Source organism: Panthera onca (assembly GCF_046562875.1).
Source record: "Panthera onca isolate mPanOnc1 chromosome E1 unlocalized genomic scaffold, mPanOnc1 haplotype 2 h2.Chr16_ul_2, whole genome shotgun sequence".
Taxonomy (NCBI): domain Eukaryota; kingdom Metazoa; phylum Chordata; class Mammalia; order Carnivora; family Felidae; genus Panthera; species Panthera onca.
This window is the reverse complement of record NW_027675816.1, coordinates 372379-397890: the sequence shown is the minus strand read 5'-3', so window position 1 is coordinate 397890 and position 25512 is coordinate 372379. Positions and strand designations below refer to the sequence as shown.

The 25512-nt window shown below is 38.1% G+C and overlaps 1 protein-coding gene across 2 annotated transcripts in view; it reads left to right on the top strand.

Annotated features, from left to right (window-relative positions):
- NSF (N-ethylmaleimide sensitive factor, vesicle fusing ATPase) overlaps nt 1–25512 on the top strand; it is a 143546-nt gene that overhangs the window by 29568 nt on the left and 88466 nt on the right. For both annotated transcript variants that reach the window (XM_060645794.2, XM_060645793.2), the window contains exons 5-8: nt 5780–5946; nt 8672–8779; nt 9261–9336; nt 12093–12248. In XM_060645794.2, the coding sequence (XP_060501777.2) occupies nt 5780–5946; nt 8672–8779; nt 9261–9336; nt 12093–12248 (507 nt within the window). The remainder of the gene's footprint in view (nt 1–5779; nt 5947–8671; nt 8780–9260; nt 9337–12092; nt 12249–25512) is intronic.

Genomic DNA, 25512 nt, shown 5'->3' with positions numbered 1-25512 from the left:
TTGCTCTTTCAAATGCAGCTTGGCTTGCATAGACATAGAATTCTTGGCTTGTTTTCTTGAATTTCTTGAAAATACTGATCACAATTGCCTTGCCTTGTATAATGCTCTTAAGAGGTCTGATGCCAGTCGAATTTTCTTACTTTTATAAGTAATTCAGTTTTTCTGCCTGGGAGCCCTGAGGACTTTTCTGTATTTAAAGTGTAATATTCTTATTAGGATATTCTAGGTCAATGACCAATGGATATAATGGGTCACTTCAATATGCAGATTTAAGTTTTTGTTTATTTCCAAAATTTTTCTTAGATTATGGTTTTGAACATTAGTTCTGGTCCAGTTGTTTTGACTTTCTTCCTAGGGGCTCTAATTATATGTATGTTAGTCCTTGTCTGCCTATCTTCCATTTCAACTACTTTCTCTTTGTTCTTTTAAAAGTCTTTCTTTCTTTTATTTTTATTTTCTTGGTTGTTTTCCTCTTCTTTCACTGCCTCTTACTAAATAGTAATTTGAATCTACTCTCCTATGGGCACTTTATAATTTATTATTCACTCTGAAATAGTTTTATCTTTTTCTTCAGTTTCTTTCCTGAGTTCCATAAACTCTCATTGCATTTCTTTTGTCTATTTGTGTTCTTACTTTTTAATCTTCTGATTTTAGATGTTTTGTTACTTTTCTAAGTACTTGTTTGAGGATATTTAATTCAGTTTAAAGTGTTACGCATATTTTTTTCTAGTTCATGGTTGATTTCTTTGGGGGAAGACACTTCATCAGCTGAAATGCTGCCATATTTTGTTATATGTTATGTTTTCTTTTCATAGTAAACTTGTGGAGTTATTTTTTAAAATTTTTCATGGGAACTTCTTTTTATTTATTTTTTCCTTAGAGGGAACTGAAATATTGGGGTTATCTCTCTTTTGTAGATTTTATTTTATTTTATTTTTGAAATATTTATTTATTTTGAGAGAGAGAGAGAGAGTGGGGGAAGGGCAGAAAGAAAGGGAGAGAGAGAATTCCGAGCAGACTCCACACTCAGCGCAGACCCTGACGTAGGGCCCAATCTCGCAACAATGAGATCATGACCTGAGCTGAAATCAAGAGTCAGACACTTAACAACTGAGCCACCTAGACACCCCTAAGATTTTATTTTTTAAAGTAATCTCTACTTTAGCCCCCCAACATGGGGCTTGAACTCACAACCCCGAGATCAAGAGTTGCATGCTCCACTGACTCAACCAGCCAGGTGCCCCAATATTGGGGATATCTTTAGGTGGCTTTTTTTTTCCCCTTTGTGGAAATAGGATGAAGAATAAAATTTTTTGACTGGGATAAAAATAAAGGAAATTACTTTAGATATGGGTAGCTGGTGGGGAGAGTTGCATAATTAGTGCTTTCCAAATTTGCCTGAGAGAAACATCTGGAGAGTTTGTTTAAAAAAAAAAAAAAAAAAAAGATTCTCAGGCCCTTTCCTTGAGGAATCTGATTCCTGAATGTGTGTTTTTAACACTCATTGTTAAGTGGTTCCTCAGCCACATTTTGGGAGACACTGACAAGTGATTCTCTTTATTATAACCCCCTCACCTAAAGCAGGGTGAGAAGCTGAAACAGTGAAGGAATTCAGCACTGAAGTGAAGTAGGTCAGTGCATGAAACCAAGGTTCCTTATTTACAGACATTGGTAGAAATGAAAATGTATTAGTGAGAAAATGAGTGTGTATGTAGCTTAGGTTGCTTATTTCTTCAAACATATTTTTCTAAATACAGTTAAGAGAGCGCTTAAGTTTAACCTTTAATGTAGATACATTCCGTTGTGGAAAGGTATGGAAATTCAAGGTAATAAATCTTGATGAGTTGAGAAATGTATTTTGTGACTTAAATTATATTTAAAGCATTCTTCTGCTACCGGAAATGGTTGTCTTGATGGTAGAGTTATTCTTTTTTTTTTTTTAATTTTGAGAGAGAGAGAGAATGTGTGCATGTGTGTGCAGGAGGGGCAGATAGAGAGGGAGAGAGAGAATCCCAAGCAGGGTCTGCACTAGCAGTACAGTCCGTTCTTTAAAAGGTGAATCAAATGGGGTACCTGTCTGTTTGGGTGTCTGACACTTGATTTCGGGTGAGGTCATGGTCTCACGGCACATGGGGTCAAGCTCCGCATAGGGCACTGTGCTGACAGTGCCTGCTTGTGACTCTCTTTCTCTCTCTCTTTCTCTTAATAAATAAATAAACATTTTTCTTAAAAGGTGACCCAAACAGATTTAATGATCAAAATTATAAAACTGAATGATCAAGTGGGACTTAGCGGGGTAAGCTTGGGACAAGGAAGGGTTTGGAGGCTTGAGTGATGTAGATGATGTGGCCATAAAGGTAGAAAACTGATTCAGTGTAGTAGTGATGTGGGCACAGTTAGGGTAGGATGTGTGGTGTGAAGGGGAGTGCTAATTCAAAGATTCTGGAACAGGAGTTTCTGTCTGTAGGGTGAGAATTTTTTACAGTCAGGTCAGTGATTTTAGTGTGAAGGAATCTTCTAGAAGAATCATTTAGTCTTCTCTCCATCTGGAGATGCTGTATTTTAGGTATTACAGACTGATGTTCAATTAACATGTTTTTGACCATCATCATATACCTTTTTCATTGTAATGTTTATTCATTGTAACTGTTTATTCAAATACTGCCTATACATTCTTTGTTTATAAAAATAATTTTTATTAGTCTTTGACATTAAATTGCTATAAATCATAAAATAAGAAAACATTCTCAATCTTACGGTCCTTTGCTGGTGGATGCTTCAGGGCATCTGGCCCTTTGAGGCTGACAATGGTGCTGACCATGGTGCTGCCTGTGGCGCTGTCCATGGTACTGCCCACAGCATCTGAAATTCTAAGAGCTTGGTCTTTTCTATTTAGGAACACTAACCTTAAAGCACATTTGAAAAACTATAGTCAGTAATAATGATATTTTAATACACTTAAGTTTCTTGATATATAGATGATACACACATATATAAACACATGTGTGTATATGTATATACATGTACATGCATTATGTTATAGAATTGTTTTTCAGTCTTTATTTTTATTTATTTTTAATTAAAATTTTTTTTAATGTTTAATGTTTATTTTTGAGAGAGAGAGAGAGAGAGAGCACGAGCAAGGGAGGGGCAGAGAGAGAGGGACACACAGAATCTGAAGCAGGCTCCAGGATCTGAGCTGTCAACACAGAGCCTGACGTGGAGCTCGAACTCACGAATTGTGAGATCATGACCTGAGCCAAAGTCGGACACTTACCTGACTGAGCCACCCAGGCGCCCCTATTTTTGAGTCTTTAATGCATGTAATGATGTCATATGGTATGAATCTTTCTGCAATATAGTTTTTTATTCAATATATATATTTTTAAGTTTATTTATTTTTGATAGAGAGAGAGCACAAGTGGGAGAGGGGTAGAGAGAGAAGGAGAGAGTACAGAGCCTGATGTAGGGCTCAAACTCACGACCCATGAGATCATGACCTGAGCTGAAACCAAGAGTCAGACACTTAACTGACTAAGCCACCCAGGCCCCCTTCAATATTTTGTTTTAATAGCCATATTTATTAAATATACATCAAGTTTTTGTTTTGATTGCTGTCTGGTATTCCACATTATGAATATGCCACATTTTATTCATTATTTCCTTACTGATCACTGTTTTTTCAGTGTTGACTGTTGAAAATAATGGTGCAAGGAACCTCTCCATTTTTAGGCAAATGTTCAGGAGTCTTTAGGACAGACACCTGGAAATGGAATCGATGAATCAACTTATTCATTTTTACATTAACATTTCCTTCTATACTTATCTTCACTATGTGAGGAAACAATTAGGCTGTCTTGTTTATGAAAATTACTTAATGTATAACCTGTATTTTCTAGGAAATGTTAAGAAAGAACGAAACACTGAGAAGTAGAGGCAAGAAAGTATCTGAAACTTTCAGCTGAGATTTGGACTTACTCTTTGATCTTCAGTGAATTTTCTATTCCTTACTCTGGCTTTCTTAGTTATTTTGCTTTTGAAAATGTTTATCTTTAAAATATGTGTGTACCCCTTTACAACAGTGAGCCAGGATATAAAAATATGATTATGTAAGCAATTTCATTCAGAGAATATAGAGAAAATCTTTAAATCTAATTCAACTGGCTAGACTGTAAGAAATAAATTTAGAATAGAATTTAGGGTATGAAAGAATCATAAGGTTTATGTGGTCCTCATCAGGTTTATGTAGTCCTGTCTTCTTGTTTTACAAATGTGACAAATCAAGGCACAGAGAGCTAGATGATTTACTTTGATTTTCTATTTACTAACAGAATCTATTGAAACACAGACTCCAGAGTCCCTTTGTCTTGCCTCCTTTGTTACCAGCATGGAAATTGGGTTTTTTGCTGTCAGGTGTTGTTCATACAAAGATGAGTTAAAAACGTCCTTGGCTTCTTTTACATGTTATACATGTAGTACTTACCATAGTTCCCTGGCTATAGTAGGTGTTCAGTAAATATATATTTTTTCAAAAGCTTATTTATTTTGAGAGAGACAGAGACAGTGCGAATAGGGGAGGGACAGAGAGAGAGGGAGAGAGAGAGAATTCCAAGAGAGAGAGAATTTCTTGGAGAGAGATGCTCCAAGCTACCAGTGCAGAGACTGATGCGGGGCTCAAACCCATGAAGCTGCAAGATCATGACCTGTGCCAAAACCAAGAGCTGGACGCTTAACCAACTGAACCACCTGGTGCCCTAGTAAATATTTTTATAGTATTAAAAAAGAAATGCTAGGGGTGCCTGGGTGGCTCAATCAGTTAGGCATCTGACTTTGGCTCAGGTCATGATCTCACAGCCGTGAGTTTGAGCCCTGCATCGGGCTCTGTGCTGGCAGCTCAGAGCCTGGAGCCTGCTTCAGATTCTGTGTCTCCCTCTCTCTCTCTGCTCCTCCCCTGCTCACACTCTGTCTCTCTCTCCTTCAAAAATAAATAAACATAAATTTTTTTTTTTTTTTTTAAAGAAATGTCGAGGGGCACCTGGGTGGCGCAGTCGGTTAAGCGTCCGACTTCAGCCAGGTCACGATCTCACGGTCCGTGAGTTCGAGCCCCGCGTCGGGCTCTGGGCTGATGGCTCGGAGCCTGGAGCCTGTTTCCGATTCTGTGTCTCCCTCTCTCTCTGCCCCTCCCCTGTTCATGCTCTGTCTCTCTCTGTCCCAAAAATAAATAAAAAACGTTGAAAAAAAAAATTTTAAAAGAAATGTCGAACTTCAAATCGCTCTGGAGTAATTTATTTTTTCTCAAGCTATTTTTTTTTTTTTTTTTTTTTTGTCCTGCATAGTAACTTGCTAGGACAAAAGAGTACACACTTCTCACCTTAGCTCTTGCTTGTGTCAAACAAAAATCTTGTTTGAAAGCAGCGTATTATGCCAACTCCACTGGGACTTCCCATACTATCATTTGTCCTCTGTTAAATGAGAAGGAGGAAGATGTAGAGACTATGTGGGGAGGGCTGTGATTTCCCATAAGAGTTGGGTGAGGGGTAAAGGTAGAGGGAGAATGCTGTACAATGTGAACTAATTAATTCAGAGGGGAACAAAATCTCTAGTGGTTATTATCATTTTCTTTAATCTGTGCTTGTGTGTCCTGTCAGTAAAGGCCATGGAAAGCCCTCTTTTGGTCAAGTTTTGTTAGGATTCATTTATGTGAAACTTTTAGTTACTCAAAACACAGCAAGTATTTGGTGTCCCTGTGTTTTAAGAAATGCTTCTTTTCCCCCCCTAGTATCCTTATATACATTTGACAAGGCCAAACAGTGTATTGGCACAATGACCATCGAGATTGATTTCCTGCAGAAAAAAAGCATTGACTCCAATCCTTATGATACTGACAAGATGGCAGCGGAATTCATTCAGCAGTTCAACAACCAGGCGTTCTCAGTGGGACAGCAGGTAGTTTTGAATTTTCTTTCATGTCTTCCACTTGACAGGCATTCCAGTCATTGCAGTTGTCCAAATTAATTCGACTGTTTAAAAACTGGGAGGAGCTCTGTATATGGACAGATATATCCAATTGGGTGATAAAAAGTGAGGGTGATACATTTGCTGAATGTCTTGAGTCCATTCAAAAAAATTCTAAAGTAACTTTTAGGTTACAATGTCAAATTTAGTTACAGCAGCTTTTCCCTGTGCAAACTTGAGAATGCTGCAGACTTAAATGTTTCAGAGTTCTTACTTTTTTTATTGTGAGACACTTGTTTTGTCTCTGGATGGTTTTTCTTTTTCCCTGATATATTTCTGTAGAAAAGTAATTCGTAACTTTTTTGGTTCTAAACTAATTTGAGAATCTTAAGAAAATTATGTATGTGTATTTTCAGGTTTTTCTTGGAACCTCTGAAGCCCAATTTTTCTATCCTTAAAAATGATATTGCTGATCTTGCCTTCTTGCAAAAAGACTTCAGTTAGTATATTGTTAATCTCCTAGGAAGAAATTCTGTTCTTTTAAAGTTTTACTTAAAAAGCTGTGTGAGTCCATAAATTGCTGCTTGTTTGTACACATAAATAATCATTGCTCTTTTGGCCTTACCATTATATTTGTCTCTTCCTTTGTGACTTTTCTTAATTATTCCTAACTCCTTCCTCCTATCGTAACGCCATAGCAGCAGTTCTCAAAGTATGGTCCAGAGACCTGAAGCTCTTTCAGGGCGTTTGTGAAGTCAGAATTATTTTCGTAATAATACCAAGGTGTTATGTCTCTTTTTCCTCTTATTCTCTCACAAATGCACAATGAAATTCTGCAAACTATGTGATGTGTGCTAGCTCAGCACATTGGCTATTAAAGGAGATGTGAGGGTCCAGCTGTCTTCCATTAGGCAAGACGTTAAAGAGATTTACAAAAATGTGACAGTGCCATTGTTTCCACTTATGTTTTTTATTTCAGAAATAGGTGGTTTTTTTATGTTAAAAAATATCATTTATGTTCACACATGATAAATTTATTGTTATTTTTAAATTAATAAATACATTTTAAGTTTCTTGTTCTGATTTCTACTATAGTGAATACCAGTGTATATAATCCACTTAAACAAAGGCTCTTTGAGAGTTCTCAAATAGTTTTAGGCATATAAAGGGATCATAAGACCAAAAGTTTGCAAATCACTGCCTATAGCATTCTGATCTCTAGTGACTTACCTACACTGTCTCGGAGGCTCTCACCTGGGAAAGTATGTGGAACCGGCAGGGAGAGAAGTGGTGGAAAGAAACAGCTGTTGGATGAAAGGAGTGTCATTTCTTTTGATTCTCTCACCTAAGTGAAATGACATAAATCTGGAAGAACAAGACTAGGGATCTGGATAATCCATACATTATATCAAACTTGCACAAGTGGAAACTGAGTCACTGCTAGACAGGAAAAGGTTATAGTGCATTTATTATTTTTAAGAGTACTAGAATTGGAATGAGTGATTTTTACATTCAGAGAGGGTAAATGATGTGCCCATGGCTACACTGCCAGGGCTGTAGCTGAGACAAGAACCCATTGGTTAATTGAGCTGCTAATTAATTAAACAAGTGTTTAATGGATAACCTAGTGTGTTTCAGCTACTAGTTAGGTTCTGCAGGTCAGCAGTGAACAAAATATACACAATTCCTACTCTTACAGAGCTTACTTTCTAGTTGGGGAAGACAGAAAATGAGAAATGCCATTGCTGTTAATGTTAAGTACTTGGATTTAAGTAAAATGAGATGATGCGCTGGAGGACCAGTATGGTGCTGATTGAGATTAGATGGTCCGGGAAGGCTCCCCAAGATGACAGTCAGCTGATAATTTGGTGACCACATGTCCATTGCTTTTTGAGCTGTGCTGTATTTCTTCTGGATCCCTACACTTTTTGATGAATAATTGTGCTCTCATTGCCTACCTAAATGTCATTGTTTTTACCTTTTCCTTTAGTGTTACTAGTTTAATAGCGAATGCTTTGGTATTTGTAATTATGTAAAACCCAGTATCATGCAGATATATGATTATGCAGAGAAGAAATAATATAGGGAACAAATAATACAGAGAAGAAATAAATATCTTACCCCATATCCTTGTTCTTACTTTTTATTCCCACTTGCAGTAGTCACTAGTGGCAGGATTAGCAGTCAGCTTTGCCTGCTGTGCTTAACTGTTATACCCCAGCATGTAGAAGAGGGCCTAGGTTATGGAAGGCGCTCAATAAATACTTGGTGAATGAATGAGCATTCACCATCTGTCTGTGAACTTGTATGGCAGGAATTTTGCATTGGTGGTGGAAAGGCATGAATTTTAGAGTCATGGACCCAGGCTTGAATCCTGGCACTATTGTTTACTATGACTCTGGCTTCCATTGCTTAAGCCCTCTCCGGATCTCAGCTCCCTTCCTAGTAAAACTGAGGAAGACTATCTGTTTCCAAGACAGTTTGTGAATATCAAGTATGGGACATCCTATACGGTTTGGCACATGAAGATGCTCAGTAAATGTTAGTTCCCTTTTCTTCTCATTGCTTGTGTGAGCAGTTTGCCTGTGGAACAGATTTGAGAGGGATGTACAGGAGAAAGCTGCTTCCCTGCATTTAGAAAACACTGGTGATGATGTGAGAATCAAGCCATTGTATCATGAAGTGGTTTTTCTCCCCTTATCTCTTTTCTACATAGCTTGTATTTAGCTTCAATGAAAAGCTTTTCGGTTTGCTGGTAAAGGATATCGAAGCCATGGATCCTAGCATCCTGAAGGGAGAGCCTGCGACAGGAAAAAGACAGAAGGTATGTTTTATTTTTAATAATCATTGCGATGTGAATTGTGCAGATTAATATAACATTCCTAGCCGTTCTCTTGCTCAGTGATTTCTTTTATGTTATGTACTCTTTCTTTTAAGGTAGTAGGGAGAAAACATTGCTTTCATAAGCTAGCGCTGTTATTAAAGTATAGCGGAAAATACACTTACTTGTAGACTTAATAGTAATTTGAAATTTGTATGGGTACTTGTACTCCTGGTTGAATGCAGATGATGATTATTGTTCATAAATAATAACAAAAAGACAGGCATTATCAAAAGACACATGCATTGAAATTAAATAGAAATAGTACAAGGTAGTTAGGAGAAAAATTAATTTAACTTAGATGATAGTTTGGAAGAATTGCTTTGCTCAGAGAGACCTTATTTCCCCTTCATTTTTGGCCTTGTGTTAAGAAGTCCAGAAGTCTATTATTAGACTAACTACTAATAATTGTCTTTCTATACAGATTGAAGTAGGACTGGTTGTTGGAAACAGTCAAGTTGCATTTGAAAAAGCAGACAATTCATCACTCAATCTTATTGGTAAGATTTGCAATTTTAGAAAACTCTGAATGAAGTGAGACTGTCTCTGTTATTATATGTGCCTCAACTACCACGCTTTTCAAGTCTGGGAGAAGAATAAGGGCATCTCCATTGAGAAGGTTTATCACAAAATCATGGAGGATTTCATCACTGTCAGATGTGCTGATACAGAAAAAAAAGTTTAAAACCTTCACTAGATATCATTGTCCAATAGAAGTGTAATGTGAGCCATATGTATAATTTTTAATTTCCTAGTAACCTAGTAACCACACTAAAAATCAGGAAAAATACAGATAAAATTGATTTTTAAACTTTCAATATTGAGGTAAGTTCAGGCTTACAGAAGATTTGCAAGAATAGTGCAGAGAGGTCCGATATACCTTTCACCAGCTTCCTTGATGTTCCATCTCAAATAACTAGAGTACAGTTACCAAAACCAAGTTAACATGGTTGCATGGCCACTAACTAAAATATAGACTTTAGGGGTGTCTGGGTAGTTCAGTCAGTTGAGGGTCTGACTTCGGTTCAGGTCATGATCTCACGGTTCGTGGGTTCAAGCCCAGCGTTGGGCTCTGTGCTGACAGCTCAGAGCCTGGAGCCTGATTCGAATTCTGTGTCTCCCTCTCTCTCCTACCTCCTACCTTGCTCACGCTCTCTCTCTTTCAAAAAATAAATAAACATTAAAAAAATAAAATACAGACTTTATTTGGATTTCACTAGTTTTTTCATTATGTCCTTTCTGTTCTAGGATCTGATTGAGGATCTCGCATTGCATTTAGTCATTTAATTTCTAAAGTCCTTCTCTCTGATAGTTCCTCAGACTTCCACCGTCTTTCATAACCTTGAGAACTGGCCAGTTGTTTGTCGACTGCCTCGTGCACGGTGGTGTGTTAAATGTGATCCTAGCGTCACTTCGGTTTGTGATTGAGTTAAATGGTGAATGTGCAGGTGAAGAAAGTCTCTCCAACAGACTCATAGCTCAGCCCTGCTCTTGTATGTTAGTCTTGCTTTTATTATATTAAAATAATGCAGATTGGTCTCTAAGAAAAGTAACTCCCCAGAATAATGACGCCATTAACTGTGTAGTAGTTCTGACTTGGGGTTGGTTTTCACTATGCCAGTGTCTACGCCAGTAGAAAGAAGAGGATTTTCGTTGGCTGCACACCACGATTTCCAAGGTTACTTAACTTCAAATATGTGACCTTTTTCCTCAATCCTTAAGTTATTCCCTTCTTACTGTTTTTTCTGAATTTTACAATAAAATAAATGTTTCATAAAATTTGGATAGACATTCACTCAAAAATAGCTCACACACTCTAAAATTTTACAATTTGATTCTATTTTCATGTTTTATAACTTGTTCTTTTGCTTGACATATTTCAAGCCTCTTAATAAATATGCCTCAACAACATAATTTTTAATGACTATGCATGTTGTCTTATGGATTAGGATTTCTCAGAATCTCCAATTATTGATCCAATACATTTCTGAAGTGTTTTCTTTGTATTTTATATACCTTTCATACACCTTTTAAGATGCCTTACCTTTTTTTTTAATGTTTGAGAGAAGAGAGAGGGAGAGTGCGTGCATGCAAGCAGGGCAGGGGAAGAGAGAGAGAGAGAGAGAGAGAGAGAGAACGAGAACGAGAACCCAAAACAGTCTGTGTGCTGTCAGTGCAGAGCCGGACAAGAGGCTCGATCTCAGGAACCATGAGATCATGACCTGAGCGGAAATTGAGAGTCAGATGCTTAACCGACTGAGCCACTCAGGCGCTCCAAGGTGTCTTGTCTTATGGGCATTGCATGGCTTTCAGACAATGTGGGTATTTCTAAGTAATTCATGCAAAGGTGTGATTGATAGGTTTTTTCCATTGATAAATAAAATTGTGGACTGATATAGCATGCAGTAAATTTGGCCGCAAGAGGGCAGTACAGTATAAGAAATATATTTTCAGATCGCTTCAAAGAAGAAATGTTGAGTCCACAAAACTCTAACCATAAAATCACCATCTAGGGTAAACTTTTTCTAATGTGACCATTTGTTTTCTAATTTAAAAAATTGTATCACTTTCTTTTTAGTAGAATGTACTAAGGCACTTTTATTGTTTTTGAGATAGCTCATGTGGTTCTCTTGAGTTACTTTAGGTGGCACTATGACATTTAAGTTAGATAATTTTTGTCTTTGTGAAAGTGAAAACATGAATTTTGAAATCATTAAGACTTTAGGATGATCTTAGACTTTTGTGTGCAAATGGGGAAAAACAAAAATAAGACATCAGACTTATTCAGTGCATCTTCTCAACAAATATACAGTGTTTATTAACTTCATCTAGATAAATCCATGCATTTTTAAATACACTTGCTTCAGGAGCCTTGAGGATTGCTAGATTTCAGTTGCATTTCTAGCAACTAGTATTTCCTTCATCAGATAGACACATGGTGTTTCTTCTAATCAGCCAAGTTAGTTAACTTGGTTAAGATTAGAGGCTAAGAGGACCAGGCTCCATGGATTGATCACAAATGGACGACTGTGTGAGCTTAGACATTTCACAAGTGTTTTGCTGGCCCTAAATGGGTCCAGGCACAGTAGTTAACATAGCAAAACTCATCCTTCTTATTAGAAAGTCAGCTAAGAGCATGTTCATCTTTGTAGAGGATAACTTCTCTTTATTCATTAAAGATGCCCAGTGAGTCTTATCTTATTCCACCTGGTAATGAAATTCTTGTTTCACATTTGATTATCTTCGTTTGACATAGGCAAAGCTAAAACTAAGGAAAATCGCCAGTCTATCATCAATCCTGATTGGAACTTTGAAAAAATGGGAATAGGAGGTCTGGACAAAGAATTTTCAGATATTTTTCGACGAGCATTTGCTTCCCGAGTATTTCCTCCAGAGATTGTGGAACAGATGGGTGAGTTTAAAAAGGAAAATTTGATCAAATCTTATGTTGTTAAAAAAAAAAAAAATGTGATGAAGTCTTTTTTTTAATAATGTTTTGAAATTATTTTTCAAACCTGCCAGTGTATTTTTGTCTTAACTTTTTCTTTTAAAAAAGAGTTTCCCCCAAAATTTTTGAGGTATTAGAACTTGTAAAATTACATTTTTGTTTTATAGGGAAAATAGAGATATTTGCGGTTACTTTATCTTATTGATTTATTTATTAATTTAAGTACGTCTGTGGATAGGACAGATTTAGAAATTTCATTTTATTTATCTATTTATGAATGTTTTCCTATAGGGCATATTTGGAAATTTCACCTGACTCTAAAGACCCACTGTGGGTCAGATGTACCCTGCGTAATCATCGTTATCTATTAGACTGTGGGCATTGTTCTTACGTTAGTTAGCTGCTGTTGCATTACCCAATTAGTACATCTTCATACCTAGTAAATGGATTCCTGGCATGTTTTGAAATTAGATAAGTTTGATCCAAAGAGACAAATGTAGGGTATACATGGAAGTTTCCATATTGCATACACAGAAATGTGCTGTTCATTTATCATTTTCTTCTTGAAGTTTTATTTAATTTATCCATGTGTGAAGTGGCTTTATTTTCCCTAGTGGAAATGCTGTCATGACTGTTTCCATATCCATATCATATAGGTTGAATTGGAATGTGAGCCACGGAATATCTGAGAAAGGAATGTATAACAGCTTCTGGCAGACTATTAGTATAAAAACAGTATCTAAAGAAAAACCCTGAAGGAATACGAATATATCACTCCCCTCACCCTCCATCATTCTTTATCTTTACATTGCTACTGGCAGATAAAAGTGTGGTGGGGAAGAGAACTGCTGTGTAGGCACTAAGTGCTTGGTTCTATTAGCCTCCTATTGTTGGTAGCCTTCCTGCCTGGCCGCTCACTGTGATAAATTACAGACACAGCACACACCTGTTCACTGGGTAAAGGTCGAGTTTGGAATTGGATTAAGAGAAAATGACAGAGACCCTCATCACCTGAGTTTTATACACCTTGAGATGGCAATAACATACTTTTTTATCTGAAAGATACAAAGGCCAAGTCCATAAAAAAAACAGAATTTTAATTTGGAACATAGTAAAAAATGTGGTAATTCACTATCTTGGTCATGTGTATTTTGAAAGTTTATGGACTTATTGTCAAGACATGGAAATACTGTTTAGGTTATTTTGGGTGTGAGGAGAGATAAAAGGATGATCTTAAATGTTCTAAATTATTCTTGTGGAATGTTTTTACTAATTTTCCAGACTGAGAGAGTCTAATGATTCTGTTTCTTTGAACATTTATATTATCTGGCTAACAAGTAGAAAACCAACTGCTTCTGTTATAAACTATATCTTTTCATTATATTATAATATTTTCTCACAGTTTGGAAGCTATTAAGGATTCCGTTATTCAGATACGAGTTTCCTGTTTGTGCGTTACCCAAACCCTGCTCATTAGGGCCTCTGTCTGCAGTTAGGTGGATAATGTGTGAAGGAGCAAAACTCCTATCGGTCGATTTGTGACTTTGCCAGCTGTTGAAGAGGTTGGAATTCAATCAAAACAGATTTGGGATTTTTGAGTGACTTTATGAATCTGTGTTTCTGTAGTCCATATTGAAATTAATTAAATTATAATACTTTGCTTTTTGTATAATACTTTGCTTTTGTGAGTGCTACTATCCAAAACCTTTTTTCGTGGATTTATTTTTCTAATATTTTTACGTTAATTGGACAAAAAATGGGTTCTGTTTAAAAAAATTTTTTTTCTCTTTATGGCTTTTGGCCATCAAGAATCATGTGTTAACAATTTGATTTAAAGGACAAAAAGTATTAAAAAAAACTACCTTTACTTTTGAACTAAGTTGAAAGACATTATTACTATTTTTTTTTATTCTGAATGAAGATTCTCAATGTCATAAAGCTACATTTTTATGGTAAAAAGGCTGGGAAATAATTCTCTTGCTGTGCATGTGTCATTCCCTGTTTCCGTTAGAGTCTTCTTTTTCCCTTTGAATTTGGGGGGGAATTCCATAGTAGAGTACCTCATTGCGGTGCAAGAACAGTATGGTTATAAAATTCTCATTAGGTTTTGGTAAAGGCATATAAAAGTACAGATTGCTACATTTTGTATAGAATAAAAAGTAACACTACACGGGTCCTTTTTATATATATACCCTGTGTTCTTTTACCCTGTCAGGTGGGGGAACAAAATTGGCTGATTTCTTCCTCACTCTTAATTAACTAAATAGATAAATCTCTGTGGTTTTGGGATCCAACTGGACACTGGGTGTGATTGTTTAAATCGATTAAAATGGAAAAAAATAGTGATTAGTAAAGAATAATTTATGTAGGTTATGGGACCGTTCTGTTTTGTTTTAAGGAGAGAACTCTTTTACTTTTGGCTTGAGACCAAATCATTGTGTGTACCATGGAGTCTAGAATTGGGTCTACTTTGTAAGCAGGAATCTTCGCTAAATGGATCTTTTTGCCTATATATCAAAGTTGTGAGCTCACAGAATGATAAATTTAGAATTCTCTTCTCTCATTGTGTTTATGAATAGTTATGCTTTTAGGTGATACAGTTCTTTTGCTTGTAAAGCTTCATGTTACCTTCAGGATTGAAAATATAGTTTAGATATATATGGAATGTCGCTTTGAGGAGGTATAGGAAGACTAAAGGGCTAACCAGAGGCACGTAGTTCTGCAGGAACATTAAAGGTCAGATGAGGTCACGCACCTGCAATAAATGTCCTAGGAGCACCCAGGGTAGAAATGTGGGCATCACACACTGGTATCTGCAAGTCTCAGCAAATAAACTCAGCAGCTTATTGCTGTCCTTGAGCACACTCAAGCGTCAGCCGAATATATCCTTCCGCTCAGACATTTACTACACTTATTCCCTTCCATGCAGTTTCGGGGAGAGTGTTCTGGATAATCGATTGATTACCTCAGTTCTCATTGTAGGTCTTTTGTTGGCAAAGATAGAGATTCTGTAGAGAAACTTGATTTTTCTGCATCCCTGGCAGTTACCCCTAAATTGTAAGTGCCAGAGCAAAACAAAACAAAAAACAAAACCAAAAAACCTTCTTCAAAGAACAGTGGAATAGTTGTTAAAGAATTAGCATCTCTTAATGTAGTTTTAGGGCTAGGTTTACATGTATCCAAGGAAAGGGCCTTTAGCAGAAGTTACCCGTGGTAGGGCTAGAAGGAAAAGGGCTTGGAGACCGAACGGCCTCCAGCTTCACGCTGTCTTGTGGTGACTCTGTATCTTGCAGATATCCAGGCCACCTGGTGGGGAGGAGAGCCTCTGTTAGGGTCTTGTGCCCCCCCCCCCCCCGCCCCTTCTTTGAAACTGACACTGTTCTTTTTGGTCGCCTTTCTTCAAGTCTCCCTCTCTAAGCCCATTTTCAATCTGTAGTTTTAAGGTTTCTTTTGAAATCCTAAAGAAAAGCAACTCCTTTCTGATATCATACGTGAAACTGCAGTTACTCTATGGAGTAGAGCCGCCGAGAAGATAAGGACCCTCTCAATCACAGGCAGACATCTTTCACATGCTAAGAACAGTGCAAAAAAAAAAAAAAAAAAAAAAAAAAAAATACTGTGGAAGAAAGAGCACTGAGGTTTTGTGCGCCATATTTGAGAGAGAGGGAGTTCTTGCTCAGATTAACATAAACACTGACACTCTTAAAATGCATTTTCACACCCCCACTCATGAGGAGAGATTGCAATTTAAATGGGGGTTAAGACATCTAGCCGAACTCCAGGGCTCTGTAAAAGGAACCCTAAGGCTAAAGAGCTTATCTGAAATTTGAAAAAAAGAAAAAAAAATGAAGCTTTCTGACATTCATCTTTTTTCCTTGTATTAGTCATAACTTGCTTTTCAGCTATATTTTAGGTTTTGAATGCCAACCTGACATCTGTTCAAGTCTGCCTGTAATTTATTAGGAAAGGAAAAGAAAGCAATTGCTCACTAGTTAGAGATGCAAAACTTTCCCCTTCTGCTTTTCCACAAAGTACTTGTGGATGATACTTGGATATGAAGAAGTAACAGTTTACTAATTTACTAATTCTAACTTTCATGTTGGGAAAATGTATAAAGTTCTTTTTTTTTTTTTTACTTAGAAGAAGAAATGGCTTATGACCATGTGATTTCCAAAATCTCTGAAGCAGTATTTAGAGCTAAAGCACACATTCTAAAAAAAATACTATAGGTAACTTTTTATAAGTTGACATTTTTAACCTTGAATTAATTCTTCCATTGGTTTTGGTTTTTTAAGTAAAATTTACTTACATTTGAACAGGAATAATGTAGCTATGCTAATATCTCAGAGTCAAATCATATATAAATTCAGTTGACATTTTTTATCAATAGACTTTTAGAAATAAATCTTTTGAGGAGGCAGAGCTGTCTGTAGAGTCTAATGGATTAGATTTGCTGGCAACTGCAGGTGAGTTACAGATCAAGAATTGGGTCACTGTCCACCAGTAAGGAAATAATCAAATAAACTATGCTACATCCTCCTACCCTCATTATGGAATACAGCAAAGCAGATCTTAAAATGATACAGATCCAAATGTACAGACATGGTTTTTTTTTAGTGTTTATTTATTTTTGAGAGAGAGAGAGACAGAGCGTGAGTGGGGGAAGGCAGAGAGAGAGAGAGAGAGAGAGAGAGAGAGACATACAGAATCCAAAGCAGGCTCCAGGCTCCTGGCTCCGAGCTGTCAGCACAGAGCCCAACGCGGGGCTTGAACCCACAAGCCATGAGATCATGACCCGAGCCAAAGTCGGACGCTCAACTGCCTGAGCCACCCAGGTGCCCCCAGACATGTTTTAATAAAAAAATAAAAAATAAAAAAAAAATATCTATATCTATATCTATATATCTATATCTATATATCTATAGATAGATAGATAGATAGATAGAGATAGATATATAGATATATATTTGTATGTATATATATATAAAACTGAAAGTAAATGCATTACAAAACTCTTTACAAGCACACATTATATTGAAAAAACGTTTACTTCTGTGAAAGGGGAGTGAGGATGGGAAATACAGGGAGATTTTTCTTCTTTTACTTGCTGTACTTCCGCATCTGAATGTTTTAGTGTGAGATTATATTTCCACTTGTGTAGTTAAGAAAACAAACAAAAAAGGTAATATCATATGCTGTTTCTCTGTTGTGGTGGCTTCACTGTCAGCAGGGGAACAGGTGTGTCCCACGCCCTTCATGAAGTTTCTGTGGAGGAGAACAGCGCAGGGGTAACAGGACCCCCAGGGCTTTGATGGCAGCCCCTGATGAGGGGAGGCAGAAAGTGAAGACCCAGTTGCTGATGGCTAACAAACTGCTTCCTCCCATTACTTTTTTGCATGATGGTAATGGGTATAAGTACCACGTTCCCTACAAACCATGAGAACATTTGCATCTGAGCCTTTACGTAGCCATGGAAGCAGGAGAGGGGAGACATGGGACACGATGACTTGAGGGAGAGCAGAATTTCTGATGTGGAAGGACCTGTGCTTAAAGTTGCTCGGTCTTCACACCCTTCCCGCTGAGGAATCCAGCTCACGTGACTCCTGAAGTGAAGCGCTGGCTGTTTTATCCCGTCTTATGCCCATATTTACATTGGTGGTGATGATGACATGGTAGCTAACACTTACATGGTGCCAGGTGCTGTTCTAGATGCTTTACGTACATTAGCTTATTCCATTCTCACAACAGCCTTATCAGGTAGATTCCGTATTGACGCCATATTATGGAGAAGGAAACTGTGTCAGAAAGGTTAAGTAACTAGTCCAAGATACACAGCTAGTGAGTGGCGGAGTCAGATTTGAACCCAGACAGTCTGGCCTCAGAGTCCATACCCTTAACATGTACGTTGTTTTTCTCTCATGAAGGCCCATCATAGAAAACTGCTAAAATAGGCCTTCTCAGCCCCACTTCTTGGGGACCTCTGAGGCGGTCTTGAGAGATCTAGAGCCAAGGGATTTTCAACTGTGGCGTCATAGACATTTTTAGACTGGATAATTATTTGGCATGGGGCGCTGGCTGTCCTGTGAATTGTAGGATGTTTAGCAGCCTCTACCTACTAGATGCCAGTGACACTTTGCACCCACCCCTAGAGGTGACAACCAAAACTATGTCCAGACATTGCCAAAATGGTCCCCGGGGGGCAAAATCACCCTTGGTGATCTAGTGCAATCCCCTGGCTTCTTCTCTTTACAGATGTGGAAACTATGGCCCAAGGTCACTAAGCAAGGCAGAGGCACAGGCAGAGGCACAACTAGGACTAGAACTTGGTTCTCCTGATTCAGGAGTTCTTAAAGGAGGAGAAGGAAATGACATACAGTTTGTACAACTCGTAAGTGGCAGAGCTCGGGTTGGAAGGAGGACATCTGGTTCCAGGGTCTGTATTCTCAACTGCCTCTCCAGATGCTGGAGAGATGAAGCCAAGAATCAAGTAGTCGAGGAAGCTTTCAATTTTACGTCAAAGAATATTTTATGATGAGTAACTAAGTACAACTTATGCCTTTCTTCCTTAATTAATTCTCCAAGAAATTGACAAAGTTTTCCATCTGTAAAGGTTCTCAGAACTTAGAAATGATAGGTTAGGAAGGTGAAGAGGAAGAGAAGGGTTGTTAAAACACTGAAGATCTGTATGTCTGGCCTCACCCCCCCCCCCCCCCACCATTGCCTGTATACAGTTATAAAAAGGCATTCAGAAAATAAGCTACAGAAATCTGACTTTTGTATTTAGATATCAGACACTTTCTTAAACTGTTTAAACTTCTCCAACATCTCTCTGCTAAAGAATTAAACCACCTCCTTCATCTTCCTCTTTGTCATCCTTTTCTTCTTCCTCCCCCTCTTCCTGATTCTCTTCCTTCTCCTCCCCTCGACCCCTTTTCTTCTTCCGCTTCTTTTTGAGATTAGAAGCATTTTCCAAAATTTCAGATTTTTGTCATGGCAGTGAGGGTGTTGCCCGAAAATATAAAGATCTCTTTATCTGTTTCTGTTTTAAAATTTGAGCAGAGAAACTGCCCCAATTGAGATTTCTTAGTTTTCTTATTTCTGGCAGTTTCTGGAACTTAAGTGTGGCAAAAATCAGTGGACTTCTCTTGGCCTGAAGTAAGAAGTGTAAGTGTGCAATGTGTGGGATTGAATGGACGCTCTGTGACACTAAGGTTTATAAATAAACTACCACCCTAGTAACTGGATGTATTCAAATTGTCATGAGCTCAAAGACCTGAAGCATTGGTTGTAGGACTGTAATGTCTAATACTTAATAAGTCTAGTCCACTTTCTTCATGTGTTTTTTGGCATCTGTTGTAGCATTAATACAGGGAAGGAAGTGATTGGAATGGGTATGTCAGAAGCTTTGTCTTAAGTATATTGTCAACATAGAGATGGAACATAAATGTTAACTAATCATGTAGAAGCTAAGCACCATAACCTAACAAATGATATCAAAAGTGTATATGATAAAGTGCCAAATGAGTGGTCTAATTGAAAAGTCCTATAGCAATTTTAAGAGAAAGAATCACAGAAGACTTCATGGAGGAGGCAGAACTTAATTAGGCCTTGAATGCTGAGGGATTTGGGATAGGAGGGGAAAGGATGGTTATCCATGCCCTGGGAAGAGTGACAGACTCAGCAAGGTATAGAATCCACAGTTTAGACCAGTCTAGCAGAGCTGGTTTTGGAAGAAGCAAGAAATTAGATTTAAAAGTTAGGTTGGAGTTGTGTTGTAGAAAGCTGTGAATCAGGAGATGAGGACTCCTTTGTTTTACTGAATGTTTGACCTTCCAGACAGACTCCGGTGCTTCTCCTATGCTTCCTCTGTACCTTGTATGTACTTAGAATGTAGCTCTATTCTTAATATACTGTAATTATTCATTTGCATTACACACATTAGGGGGAATTTCTCCCCCTCGGCATTTTTGACATTTTAGGCTGGGGAATTCTTTGTTGGGAGAAGGGCCCAAATCTGTTTGTTGTAGGCTGTTTAGCAGCATCTCTGACCTCTATCCACTCAATGCCAGTAGTTCCCTCCTTCCTTCCTGCCTCCTGTGTAGTGATCAGAACTGTTTCCCCTGAATGGCAAAATCGCCCTGCATTGAGAACCAGGGCTCTAAAACTTTGAAGGCACAATCGTAATGTCTTTTTATCCATGTGTTGTCAGCATCAGGGCTGTTTGCAGTATGGTCTTTGGACCACTGCTGGACCATGAACCATTGTTACCAGTCCACAATGAAATAAATATTGAAACTCAGAGTAAGAATTTAGAAACTTTTTTTTTTTTTTTTTAGCAATTTAACATCATCATGTTTTTTATTGTATTTTGTAAAAATATTGATGAGAAACTTGTAAAAGAAAACTGGACCTTAGCATATATAGTTTGAGAAGTATTGCCCTATGTAAATATTTGTTAAATGAATGACATATTTTTTTTAAAGATTTTATTTTTAAGTAATCTCTACACCCAACATGGGGCTTGGATTTATAGCCTAAGAGTTGCATGCTCTACCAACTGAGCCAGCCAGGTGCCCCGAACTGAATGAAAGTTTTGAACAAATGATTATAATGGGGAGTTATTGGAGGGCTTTTAGCAGTGGAATAAAACAAAGTTAATGTCTTAGGATAGTTAATGCTGTTATTCTGTGTGAAAAGGATTGCACTAGAGAAGAGGTGAAAGACTGCCTAATTTGGCAGACGTAGATTAATTATCCAGTTGTGTGGTACTTAGAACCTGGATTGGGGTGGTGGCGATGGGGATGGAAAGGGAAGAAGAGATACAGAAAAGGTTACAAGGACGAAATTGATAGAATGTGATTACTTATCACGGGTGACAGAATTGGAGGTGAGAGTCAGGTCTCACTGGGAAAATGTTAGAAGTGAGAAGACCAGGACGACCTAGTTTGGGAGGAGTGGAGAATATTGTTGCACGTATTTTCATTACCATGAGAAGAATCTGGGACCTGAATTGAAGACAGGAAGACTTACTGGTGTTTTTATTTTGTGATGGCTAGCTTCAGTCACTTTACCCGTGTTTGAGAAGCACTCTGTTGACCACTCTTTCTTGAAATATCATTTTTACTTGGTTTCTCTCACTCCAAGGGTTTGTGATTTTCCTTATACCTCTGGCTATCCCTTTTGGGGTTTTTTGTGTCCTTTAAAATGCTGGAGTACTTCAGGAGTCTGTCTTAGACCTCCTCTTTTCCTCTGTGATTGTTGTCCCTGAAAATGATCACATCCATTTCCATAGCTGCAGTTAGTATCTTTACGCCATTAACTCTCAAGTTAATTTTATCTCAGTCTCTGTTTAAAGCTCTGGGTTTTTATCAGCATAACCTGTTGTCTATCTCATGATCACGCAGGTAAGTTCAAAATTCAATTAATTCATTCTGCCCTCCCATCCTCCCTAAACATGCTCCTACCGCTGTTTTCTGTCTTAGGCAGAGCTCTAGCCAAAAATCTGGGCACTTCTTTAACACTCCCCTCTCCCTCCCCTCTGGTTCCCAGTCACAGAATAGACCCTCTGTGCTGGTCTCCTCACTGTGTCAGGTCTGTCCAGTCTCTCCATCTTCCTCCCTCCACCCCCACCCCCCATCCGTGCCCCCGCCACTGCCTTCCTCCGGACACCGTCACCCCTTGCCTGCATTGCTCCTTGGGCCTTCAGCCTTGCCCATCTCCACTCCATTCTCCACACTGTAACTGGAGCGATTTTTATAAAAAGGCAAGTCTGATCCTGTCACTCCACCGGTTAAAACTCTTCCAGTAGCACTGCTTAACTCCCTGCGTGGTTTACAAGCCCTATGTGGTCTTGCCCCTGCTGAACTTCCCCTCTTCCCTCAGCCTGTGCCCCTCCCCATGCTCTGGGTTCCAGCCAACCTGTTCTATTTCAGTTCCTCTGATGGGCCACGCTACTGTCTCTTACCTGTGTATCCCGGGGTGTTTTCCACCGTCTTTTTATCCAACTCCTGTTCATCCTCACTATCAAAAACTCCAGAGAGGTAGTTGGTTGGTATGATTATATTGCCAGAGGTACTCTTATAGCTCTGTAGAGGTAAAAATCTTTAATACATTGCCTGTAATCAAAAATGTTTATAGATGTATTTCCTTGTCTTAAACTTTTGTTGCTATTGAAAATAGTTCAAGCATTAGATTATCCTCTTATAGTGTTTGATAATTACACATTTTGAAGTGTTTGTGGATAAGGTAGTCAAGAGGACACTTAGAGATATCTTTTATTTGTGAACTTATACTTTGGCTGATTTATCTTTACTTTTTATCACATTCCATCAGAGAGGAGGTGATAAATGCTCAACCACTTCTATAAATCTTGTCAGTTTCTTATATGTGAGTACTGATTTGGAAAAACGACGTCTACCTTGATAGGATGTTGGAGAAAGGCAGGTGGAAGAAGGAATTAGCAATAATGTTAGCAAAAAGCTGCCCAGAACTATATACAGCATTATTTAGAAGAGTATGATTCTAAAGAGGCTTTTCGTAGGGTTCCATATGATTTGTTACTTGGGGCAGTATCCTTTGATAGTGTGTTCACAATTAAAAAAAAAAAAAACCTGCAGGAAACTTGGGTTTTGCCTTTTGCTTTTTAAATAACATGTTGTTTTTTCAGGTTTTTCAAAGAAGTTAGAGTAGACAGCGGTAAATCCCTTCCATATACCATTTTACTAATACTGTAAAATTTGACATTGAAAGTCATTGTAGATGATGTATCCAGTGCTCAAAGATTTCCTGTACTTGTAGCTTTGAGTTCTTCACTAACATCTCGGGCTTTAACACAGTATCTTTTCTCTGGGCGAGTAATAGTTTGAGGTATATTCTTATTCTAGAGTGACTCAAAACTGATATATAAAGATACCCACATAGGCAGCTTGAACTTCTATACCATTTATACATGTATTTACTCGAATTTATCCACAATGACATAATTTTTTTGGAAGTGCTTTGATTTTTAAAAATCTACCTAGAGTCCTGTCATGAAGGAGGAAATTTAGCAAGACTTAAGAGCCTTTTGATAATGAATGGTTACTAGAGGGTAAACCTGTAATTAGAACGCTAAGCCCCACATTAGATATATTCAGTCAAATCTCAGATATATGTAGGAGAATTTATCCAAATTGCCGATTATTATTGCATTCCGGAGACATTTCTATGGTGTTCCACGACTACTTTTTGACCTGACACTTTTCCTGTGTTATTGGACTTTTCCTGCAGAACTTCTCTTTATCGATTCTCCTTGCTTTTCTGTCTGCTGCCTGATTACTTTGGTTTCTTCTGTAACTCCTCACTTAGGCAACCAGCTGTGGCTGCGATGAGCTCAGAAAGGGAGATAGGGAAGACGCACAGTACTTGAGTTACAGATTCTGTGTCTGTTCTTTCTCCAGCTGCAGAAGGCTGCCCATACCTGATCCTAAATCACAGAACTCAGCTGTTCAAAATTGAGATTTGTCTTATAAGTAGTAACGGCCCCACATGGGACACTGTGTCAACATAAGGAGAGAAAGATGATAGTTTATTACCACAGTCAAAAGATTGAATCCTTTTCTCTATTTTTATCTAAAGGTTAATTTTTAAAAAGTTGAATGGGATGAACTTGTAGCTCCTTTGCTTCCTGCACTCAGTTGCTGCTGTCAAGGTATGACATTTTCTCAAAAGGATTGTCACCCATTTTGAGTTATCTAATACTCCTCTCTATGACATAACCACAAGTAGATATTTACTATATCTGTAAATATAGTAGATTTAAGTACATTAAGATGACTATGGTTTTAAATCAGAATTAGGCCAGGTTAGAGAAGGAGACCTTAGAAATTATCTAGTCAACATTTTCCAGATTTACTTAAACCTACTTAACCATACATACGTAAAGTTACAACTATTAATATTCCAAGGAGATACCAGTTTGAGAAACACTGATTTTGTCCATGTATTCTTCCCCCCCCACCCCCCCCCACCCCCCCCCCACCCCCGATAAAAGATGCTCTTGGGGGTTTCTTTTTGCTCCTTTAAAAAATTTATTTTTATTTTTATTTTTTAAATATTTATTTTTGAGAGAGAGAGAGAGAGAGTGTGCAAGAGCAGGGGAGGGGCACAGAGAGAGAGGGAGACAGAGGATCCGAAGCAGGCTCTGCACGGACAGCAGGGAGCCTGATGTGGGGCTCGAACTCATGAACCGTGAGATCATGACTTGAGCGGAAATTGGACGCTTAACCAACTGAGCCACCCAAGCACCAATTTCTTTTTTTTTTTTTTTAAGTTTATTTATTTTTGAGGGAGGGAGGGAGAGAGAGAGAGAGAGAAAGAGAACACACACACAAGCCGGGAAGGGATGGAGGGGGAGAGAGAATCCCAAGCAGACTCTGCACTGTTAGGCTTGAACTCACAAACCGTGAGATGAGCCAGACACTTAACCGACTGAGTCATCCAGGCACCCCTGTCCATGTCATTCTTATTTTGTAGATGAGAACACTGGGACCCCAGAAGAGTAAGCAGCTTATTTAAGCTAAAGTCGCAGAAGTGGGGGCTAGAATCCAGGTTGCCTTGTTCCCAGTCTGGTAACCTTTAGGCTTCCTGATTCAGCCACTTAAAATAATTTGACTTATTATTGGGTTTCTTATTCCAGATTTCACAACTTGGATGTGAAGCCTCATTCTCTAGAACAAGCTTCACTATTTTTTGGAGTCTGAATTTGATTCAGAAAGCCCCTTCTTGCCTTTAGATCACTTCAGGCTCTCTGGTGGGCCTGGAGGGTTCAGAGACAGGGCCGCCTTCTTCTTCTTTTTTTTTTTAATCTTGTCATCTCACCAGCTTTTATAGGATCTTTTAGATCTCCCAGATCTAAGATCTGTTTATAAAAATACTTTTATTAGTTCTTTTAATTATAGAAATGCATGTCTATTATTTCAAAAATACAAGTGAATGGGGCACCTGGGTAGCTCAGTCGGTTGAGCATCCAACTCTTGATTTCAGCTCAGGTCGTGATCTCACAGTTGTGAGATAGAGCCTCGTGTCTGGCTCTGTGCTGAGCATGAAGCCCACTTAGGATTTTCTCTCTCCCTCTTTGCCCCTCCCCTGCTCATGCTCTTTCTGTCTCTCTTAAAATAAATAAACTTTAAAAAAATACAAATGAGTAAAAGAAGATAATCACTAAGTATAAAAGAAAAAAAAAAAAAAC